This window comes from Talpa europaea, assembly GCF_964194135.1.
Source record: "Talpa europaea genome assembly, chromosome: 4".
Lineage (NCBI taxonomy): Eukaryota > Metazoa > Chordata > Mammalia > Eulipotyphla > Talpidae > Talpa > Talpa europaea.
In genome coordinates, this window is record NC_140070.1 from 32896233 (window position 1) to 32906587 (window position 10355).

Here is a 10355-nt window from a genome sequence, read left to right on the forward strand (position 1 = left end):
GTCTTACAAAGTTCCTTTCAACTCTATTTGTTTGGAATATTTTTTCCTCCCTATCCTTTCGGTCTATGTAAATATTTATCCCTATTTTTCAGTGAAGTTTCTTATCCTGTCTTGAATGATAATCTTGCAGGATAAAGTATTCTAGGTGGGAAATCTTTTTCATTGAGTAATTTAAATATTTCCTGTGGATTGGTTTTCTACTGAAACATTCATGAATTGTCTAACTGGTGTTCTCTTACTGTTTTTCTCTCAGTGTTTTTAATTTTTCTCTTGTCTTTGACTCTCAGTGGTTTTATTATAATGTATTTTGGTGTGGCTCTGGTATTATTTTGTTTGGAACTCTCTGAGTCTTTTGGGTCAGAACATCTTATTAAATTCACAGATAGAGCTAATTCTCAACAATTTTTTCTTTATGTATAGTATGCCTTTCTCTTACTCTTCTCCTTCTAATATCCCCTGATGGTGATGTTATTTCTCTTTAGATTATCCCTATGAGCTCTTAATCAATTTTCATTTTTTAATTACTTTTTTCCTTGTTGTTCTATTTGTGTGTTCTCTGCCACTGTGCTTTCAGTTTCACTCAATCTCTCCATTACTTGAGTGTGTCTACTCTTGAAGCCCTTTTTTTTATCTAGCCCTCTTTTATATATATATATATATTTTTTTTAATCAGCTAGCGTTCTTAGATACATTAGTTCTAGTTGTAGCAGTCTCATATCTTCTCAATCTTTGTTGTGTTTCTATTTTACATCAACCTATTATATAAACTGTTTTTCATATTCTGCAGTTTTGCTGGAATGAGTTTTGCTGTCTAAGCTAGGGTTGAGTTGTTTTGTTTTGTTGGGTTTTTTTGGGGGGAGAGGGCTTGAAAAATAATGATATGTTCTCCTATCTCTCTTCAGTTTTTGTTTTAATGAATTGTTATAGGGAGTTTCTTTTCATATCTTCAAAAATTGTGTTCTCTTATAAAAAATTGTTAAAAAAAGAAAAACATGTTTTTTTACATAGATTTTTTTTACCCAAGATATTTAGGTGTTTATTATTTCACAGATTGTTGCCTTTTAGTTTAACAAAATGGTTAGTACATTGGTTCCTGGAAAAGATTAATAGATAAGAAAGAACCCGATAGAGGGAATTCGACTGCAGGGAGCATCAAGTGTTTAAACTTACTACTGTGCTATAAGTTAAGATCCATTATGATTCCTTCAGGCCAACTCCTCAGCCAAAATGTCTCATATAATCTCATGCCAGTCTCAAGTTCTAGATTGTGGTGGAGCACTCTGTATAGCATAGGTATGGATATAGTTGAGACAGAGCGTCAAGCTAGGAATTCTGTTTGTTTCTCTAAATACAAAGCTTTGCTCTGGGCTCTTGCTCCTCCATACAGGTGTTTAAACTCTGGTAAGTGAAAACATTACATTGTTTTTTGGTTTTAGCTCTGGGTAGGAAAAAGGAAGAAGTTTCTCGTATGAGAGCCACAGGCTACAAATAATAACCTTTCTATGAGGGAAACATTGGTGGTCCTAACTGACACTTCCCACCTCTTTAAGCTCCAGCTATTTTCATTCAGGCGCCACAGATTCAAGGCTTTCATCACCACTCTGGATCATTATCTTATAACTATCTCTCACCTTGACTCTGTGCCCCCTTTTCTGGTGTGGTGCCTACTTTTCGAAGTTCCCAGTGTAGGCAATGTGTCCTTCAACTAACAATGTAGAGGCTCTTTAAGTAGTCACCCTTCCCCCTAAAGAGCTGTACTGCTCCAGTGTTCTCTGAAAACAGTTTAATTACAGTTTTTCTTATACTTTCTGCCACACCACTGCTCCCAATGTATGAAGTAATCATCTATTCATCTGCCAAAGGTTGGTGACTTTTTCCTACTCTAATTTAGCTGTGATCATGTCAATGAGGTGAGTCCAGCAATCTTCATTCCTTCACCATCTTACTGAACACCCATACAAGTTTTTACTTTATATGATTTTCTTTATTGTGTGGCTGATTTAATACAAACCTCTAACAATTATCCATGATACAAACTGTCATCTAACTAGAAATAGAAAAAAAATCCCAAATCTGATAAATCCATGCGTATTTAGCTTCCATCTGATAATAAATCTTCTTTGGGCCTTCCTGCACAACGGGTTAAGCGGCAGCATTATGAAGCAATCTGCAGCCACTGCAGCACAAGTTTGATTCCCGGCCAGGGAGGTGACCCACATGATGCAGCAGACCTCTCCTGACTTGCCCGCTGCTCCCCTCAGCAGTGTATTTCAGTAGATCTGCCTGGTCTGCTCCCCACTCTGTCTCTGGTGAATCCTCTCACCACCCCACCCACACCTCTAGCTTCAGCTCTTGTATGCATAAGTAAATAAATCTTTAAAAAAATTAAATTAAATAAATCTTCTTTGATGAAGAACTCAGTTGTTTTTTCAGTCCAAGATGCTAATACTAATTTTTTTAAATTATTGAATGAAAATGCCTCATATCACCTTAAAAAACATTTTCTTTGTATGCAGTATAGAGCTGCATTTTCCTTTTAGAAGTTATCATTCAATAGTCTCTGGTTTCCAATGTTTCTTTTGGAAAAAGAAACTTTTGGAAAGTTAATATTGAATTGTATTATTGTCCTATTGTTGCTATGACCTTTTAATTTTCTGGTTGCTTTCATGATTTTTTTCTATGGCTTATATCACTATTATGTCTTTATTGGTTTCATTTTTAATATTTGTTGCAAATAGTGTTTCTTGAATGTGATTCTCAATTCCTTGTCAGTTGAGACCATCACACAGTGAGAATAAGTATTAGCTTGAAACACTGAAAAAGAAATTCAATGACTGGTTATTATATAAATTTACCACTTTCTAGAGTAGAATTAGCTTGGAATTACATTTAATCATTAAAAAGGAGTGAATAAATTATTACAAAAAAGTAATTAGGAAGTAGTTGCTAACTAGGAAGTAGTTGCTAATTATTAAATGTTCAGTTATTACTAACAATGTATGTTTTGCCCACTTTTATGTGTCTTCCAATTAATTGCTTATGTCTTTTTTCATGTCTTCAATGCTTTATATAAATCTCTTGCTTTAGAAATATATCCTAATATTTTGAAAACTAATAATTCTAATTTTATTGGAAACACAGGAACGTGATGTGTGGAAAATTAATCTGTATATATGATAAAGAAATTATATTAAGTATTAAAGATGTGACTACTATCTATGCCAACATAAATAACCACATCTGCATTACGATGGATTATAAATATGATACAGAAGATTATAATACTATGTGGGTAAAAGATGGAACTGTTTGTGGTGAAAATAAGGTATGTAGGTTTTTTTCCAAATAATTTCTTATTTTATACTTTGCTTTTAATTGTTTATCTGCTACTTTTTTCATCTCATAATTAAATGTGCAAATTTTCTCTTGTCCTTTTCCAAAACATACTTTTATTAACTTTCTCTCTCCCGATTGAGTCTATAAATACATTACTTGGTATTAGACTAACATTCTGAATAAAACTGACTGACCCGACACAATCCTACAACTACTCTTCACATCCCATTTAATTCTTTGGCTTGTTTATATATGTCTGTCTCTTTTATTGCAATATGAGATTTCTTTTTTTTTAAGATTTATTTATTTATGTATACAAGAACTGAGGTGCAGGCCAGAGATGCGGGGAGGTGAAAGGATACACTAGAAACAGAGTGGGGAGCAGAACAGGCGGATTGACTGAAATACACTGCTGAGGGGTAGCAGAGGGTGAGACAGGAGAGGTCTGCTGCACCATGTGGGTCACCTCCCTGGCCATGGATCGAACTGCAATAGTTGTGGATAGCTTCATAATGCTCACGCTCAACCCCTTGAGCCACTAGGAAGGCCCCCTCAATATGAGATTTCTTTTATTCACTGCTATATTCTCAGGGTCAGGCACACAGTATGGCAAAACTATTTCATTTAAAATTGGATGGTTCTCTGTGTAACAATTATGCTGTCCTTAATATTTCTCAAAAGCTCCTTATTATCTCGAAAATATAGGGCAATTTCAAATATTATATTTTTTCCTATTAGTACTTTATCTGCATTTCTCTGCTTGATTAAGTTCTATTCAAAAAGAGGACTCAAAAAAGAAGTTTTTACTATTTTCACTATTTAGGTAAATTCCCTGTATTTCACACTTTCATAAAACTATTGCTTCGTTGTAGTATTTATCATATATTTATCTTTATGTTTATTTCATGCCTATACCCCCTGTTCCAGGATAAGCAGAAGTTACATATTTTGCTTGTATATTTTGTTTGTATTATTTTGTTTGTATTTTGTTTATTCTCAGGAAATCAATTTCATCCACAGTTGCAAACATATATAAGTTTACTGCTTATTGCAAGTACAGTAATGCCTATTATTAAATGAATGCATCCTAAGTCAGCATAATGTGGGATACTTTTAATTATATATCAACTATAAATGGCATTTCAGTGAAATTAATTCTGATTCTTTCCTTTTTAGATTTGTAAGAATAAGGAATGTGTAGATAATGAATACTTGTCACAACTGTGTCCTGCAGATAAATGTAAAGGTCATGGTGTAAGTACCAGTCATATGACAAAATAGAAATCACTGAGAATGATTCTACAAAGGGAAAAACACACACACACACACACACACACACACTGATACACCATAAACCTTGGCCTTATCTTACCTAAGAGTCATTTCAAAATTTTACTTGAACACAATTAATTCTAATTTCTTCTAAGTATTTTACCGGGTCTTTCTCCTGGTTTTGGTTTTAGGTCTGCAATAACAATAACAACTGTCACTGCGAGTCCACATATTTACCTCCAGATTGCGAAAAAGAAGATGCTTCATATCCTGGTGGAAGTGTTGACAGTGGAAATTTTCCGCAAACTAAAGACCAGTCAATCAGTATGTATCAATTACAATTTGAAAACATAATCAAAGTATTTAAATTTATTACATATAATAAAATAAATAATATTTTGCCTATCAATTTATATTTATGTTTGAACATTAAGCAATAAACCATATATGACTATGTTTTACTTCCAGAGAGAATGTGACATATACAGTAGGCCCTTGAATAATGATGTTTTAACACCATGTTGCTATAATGTTAATGAGTGCAAATGCTCCTGACCATCATAGAAAACAACATAATTTGTGGACCTGGTTTCTTTAAATGTCATTTTCGTTGAAGTCCACAGTTTCTGGGTCTGTATATGATGACATTAAATGAGGAATTACTATAAATACATCAGTAATTACTTTACTATAAATAAGATACAGCAGGAAAACAGATATCACTTTAATCCTTTGTGAATTATCAGGCATCAGGTTACACAGAGATGAAAGTCGATCAGATAGTGGGGAAGCAATCAAGAGATTAGTAACAATAGGAATCTTAGAACTACTAATTCTTAGTCTTCTTAGCACTAGAGGAATAATAAAAGGAGATAGTATTACTAGAACCAGACTCTGAGTCATGCAGAATGACACATTACTATAATCATGCCGATTTAGCAGGATCTAGAACTCTTAAGTAGAGGTACTATGCAGCATCAATAGAGTTATAGATCATACACAACCACTGTTTGCGATACTGAAGAGGAAGGTTATAAATAGGATGCTATTTCGGGACCTCCTTGTTGGCACAGAGGTTAAAGACACAGTGCTATCAAGCTCTCACCAGCCACTGCAGCATGTGTTCAATTCCCCGCCAGCAAGGGAGCTAACCCGGCAAACCTCTTCTGTCTGCTGCTCCCCTCAGTAGTGTATTTCAGTATATCTGCCTGTTCTATTCCCCACTCTCTCTAGTGAATCCACTCACCCCCATAGCCACCCCCACACACACACCTCTGACACACCCCAGTTCTTAAATGCATAAATAAATAAATCTTTAAAAAAATATATCATGCTATTTCATGCTCTCTTCTGACAATCCAAATTGTATCCATTGACTCCCATTGACCATATCTTTCTAAAAGACAGGTCAAGGAGCTTGGGGGTGAGGGGGTGTGTCTGACATTTTTTCTTTTTGTTCAAAGCAAGGAAGGATTTTAGAACAAGTCAGTATTAACATTGCTTAGGACTAGATATCCTTTATATGAAAATTTATATTTACAGGAAATTAAAGTTTTTTTTTCCCCCATATTTTAACATTTAACATTCCCACCTTCCTTCCAGTGTTGGAAACATTATATTTAAGGTCAGATGACAAGATTAGTTAAGAAAAAACACTATAACAAGTATTGACTTATTATCTGGTTATTTCCATTGTCATAGTAGCAGTTAGCTACCAGTAGTTTATCTTCAAGTTGACTGCAATTAACCATTCCTGTCTATGCATATAATTGCAAGTGCAATTTCCAAAATGAGCAAAGCTGAAGAGATTTACTCCTTTCCTAGAATTCAGTTGTTACTTATGATATGGTTGGTCTATAAAAGTCACAAGTGAGATTCTGTAATTCCAATTGGGTATTTTAGAATACTAATTCTTGTAACTCTCATTATTGGAATATTCATTGTATTGGAAGTTATCTGTTCTATAAGAAATTTAACTACATTCTCTCTGTCACACACACACAATGCAACTAAGTCCTCCCGTTCCCTAAATTCATGACACACAAAAAATGAAAACAAAATAAATGATTGTTTTAAGCTACTAAATTTGGGGGTCGTTTCTTGTGCCACAGTGGTTCTCTCTCTCTCCCTCATGCTTCTCAAATTCTACTTCTTATAAAGTTAGTTATACAATTATTTAGTACTTACTTTTTTTATTCTAAGAGTCATATTAAAATACAGAGATATCTTTAATATGTTACTTTCAAATCACTGCTTGTTTGTTTGTTTGTTTTTGTCTCCTAGCTGATCGATACATTGAGAATGTTTACCATTCTAGACGCCCAAGATGGCCGTATTACTTACTCATTCCTTTTTTTATTGTTCTCTGCTTACTGATTGCTAAATTGGTAAAAGTTTATTTCCAACGAAAGAAATGGAGAACTGAGGAGTACACAAGCGATGAGTACATTGATTTCATATTTCAGATCCATTCCTTTTAGAATTTGTTGGAATATACAGTAACTCATAAATAAACAATACTATGATGATGTAACTGGAAATACTTCAGATTTGATTTTCATCCTTATATTGATATTTAATACTTAATATACTAATGATTAATAATTAACATAATTTTTAAACATATAAGTGATTTTAGTCTATAACAAATTGAACACTTGTTAGGGGTAAAAATAAGTAGTACTAATTTTTAGCTAATCTTTATCTGCCTCCTTTTTTGTTTGATCTTAATAACTATGTATTAAACATCATTTTATTACTTTTTAATTTTTATATATTTATAAAATTTGCCTACACTATTTGTTAAAAGGCAGTAAGGAAATACAGGAGAGTAACTATCCTTTTATACAGTTAAATAAATTGATAAATATACTTGCAGACAAGCACCCAGTTATAGATAAGGTATACAATATAAACAGTAATACCTAAAAATTTAGATTATAGCTATAGCTAGGGAACAGGGGAGAAAAATAACAAATAATCTTTGATTAAAAATCTTAGGAGGTCTGAAAATGTGCTTCAAAAATGAAAAGTAATATAAAATTGGTTCACTTCTCTTCAGGTGAATTGCTATGAAATTATTTCTGCTTTGAGTTTTATACTTGTATCCTACATTTTACTAAATTAATTGAATTTTAGTCAAAGATTTAAAATTGATTAGATAATAAAACTTTAAAGAAAATATACTTTATAGATAAAAATTATGAAAAGTATGTAAACTTGCTAAAATAATATGTAGCACATGAAATACTTAACATAATTCAGTTACTCCAACACATTAAAGGAATTGTCTTATGTTGGATAACTTTACTCTGGAAAAATTATTATTGAAGGTATTTGGGGATAAAGAAGCTAGTAAAATTAATATAAATAAATATGGCAGGCTACAAATGACAAATCATGCTTAAAACTATTTAGCTAATTATGTTATCAATAGGAAAGTGATATGAGTTCATTTTCAAGTAAATTTATATTACTGTGCTTTTTCTCATGTTAGTCTGGCCTACCTGTTGAGAGGTGTTCTCATTGGTAAGGCATTATCAAGTAGTGGGTGCTCCCAGATCTAAGAGAGGGATTCAATACTGTTCGAATACTGACAGATAGTACTGAGACTTGTAGAACAATCTTGAAGAAAAAATTTTAAGTATTTATTTTCATTTTTAAATATATAGGCAACTTGAAAGTGAGAGTGAACCCAAAGAATAACCTGGAGAAGAGAGAATTCTTGAATTACATGACATCACAGTGAGTATTAAATATTTTAAGGAGCTCTTTCTGCCTGTTTGTGTCTATGCAAGTGTCTTTCACTGTCCTATCCCTTTTCTAATAAACCTGCTCTTTAAATATAAAAAAAAAAAATAAATGCTTTCAGAATGAGAAAGAGAGCAGGACAAATTTAATGTATAAGATAAACATAAACAATAAAAATACACAGTTTATATATTAACTATTATTGATAGTTGTATAGCTGCATATAAGAAAAATTAGAAAATATTAGAGAATATATTTCAATATTATAAACTATAGCATAGACACAAGCTATAAATGATATTTCAATTTGCATTTAATTTTTTGCAATGTTATCTTTTTAATTCTTTTTGTAATAATGTTTAATCACTTATAACTTGCATATACAAAATTCAAAGTTTCTTTGGTTACAAATAAATTTCATGATAGAGCTCTACTTCATAATAAGTATAACCTCCTTCTACTTGTAAATTAACCATTATTTTTAACTTGATTTGTCATATGGGTAACTTTTCCCCTTTGCTTATTTTTCCAGAGTAATTATCTTCAATGGATAAGAAAAATGAAAAAGAAAAAGTACATGTAGTGTCTTATTGCTTGAGATACTAAATATGAATTTTATGGTTTAAAACTGATAAGAAAATAATCAAAATTTATATATAATGCAATATAAAAGATATATAAACCAACAGACAACTTCTTTGAACAAAAGATATTACATATTTCCTATTTTTAAAGTTCTCTCACACTAATTCTATTAGTAGGCATGAAATATGAAAGGTTATAATAAATGCAATATATGATTAAAGACCACTGCTTTGTTTTTAATTGCAATTGTGTGTAGTTATGTTATAATCTCATAGCAATAAAATTACAATGATCCTAAGATTTGGAAAAAGTCTACTGTGTAATGCTTACTAAACACATAATATCAGTTATATTAAGGTTCCAAGTAAAGGATAAAAATAAATTATATGGGCTTAATGTCAAACTACATACGAGGATGATATACTTTCACGCCAGAAGTATTATTAGTAGAGATAAAAAAGAATATATCATATGCAAAGGGTCAATCTAAAAGGAAGCTATAGTAATAAAATGCGTAGTCAGGGTTCTACCGAGAACTAAAACCAATAGGATATAATTAGATGATGATAATTGATGATAGATGATGATGATGATGATGACAACAGTGATAATGATGTAGAGATAGATAGATAGATAGATAGATAGATAGATAGATAGATAGATAGATAGACAGATAGATAGAATGATGATAAGAATTGGTTCACATGGTCATGGAGGTCAAGAAGTCCCATAATCTATAGTCTGCAAGTTGGAGAACCAGAGAACCTGGTAGTATAATTCAGTTTAAGTCTGAAGGCTTGAAAATTGTGGAGCCAGTGGTGTAAGTCCTGGGCAAAGTTCAAAAGTACAAGAACCAGAAGTGCTAATGGATATCCATGTGCAAGAGAAGATGAATGTCTCAGCTCAAGCAGAAAGCAGACTCACCCTTCCTTTGATTTTCTGTTCTATTCAATAGAGCTTTAACAGATTGATGATGCCCATTTGCCTTGGTGTTAGTAATTTTTACTTTCTAATAATTCAAGTCCTAAACTCAGAGTTGGGCTCATTGACACACCCAAGAGCAACATTTTATCAGCTACCTGGACAACCCTACACTGACCCATAAAATTAATGATCACAAGTTTATCCTTTGTCAACTTGTTACTCATAAGCATCTCCTTAAGCCATACTTATTTTCCAAATACAGACAATAACAGGGTGATAATTCTGTCTAACATGATACAATTATCCTGCTTATCACTAAAAATATACTAATTCCTTCCCTCAAAAAGTAGATAAAGTCCTTGAGTAATGTTTTTGTTTTCTCCTGAAAATTTCATAATTTAATACTATGTTATAATGTCAACACGTTGTGCTATGTATGAGAATAAAAGAAAACAAAGACATTTGCTTAATATACGTGTACAAATGTA

General features: G+C 32.2%; 1 protein-coding gene across 1 annotated transcript in view; it reads left to right on the forward strand.

The window, feature by feature from the left end:
• ADAM2 (ADAM metallopeptidase domain 2) overlaps nt 1-8313 on the forward strand; it is a gene marked incomplete at both ends in the record, with an annotated part of 50345 nt that extends 42032 nt beyond the window's left edge. The window contains 5 exons of the mRNA XM_084232589.1: nt 3142-3325; nt 4513-4590; nt 4800-4932; nt 6892-7051; nt 8280-8313. Of these exons, the coding sequence (XP_084088715.1) occupies nt 3142-3325; nt 4513-4590; nt 4800-4932; nt 6892-7051; nt 8280-8313 (589 nt within the window). The remainder of the gene's footprint in view (nt 1-3141; nt 3326-4512; nt 4591-4799; nt 4933-6891; nt 7052-8279) is intronic.
• Between the last annotated feature and the right edge of the window lie 2042 nt (nt 8314-10355).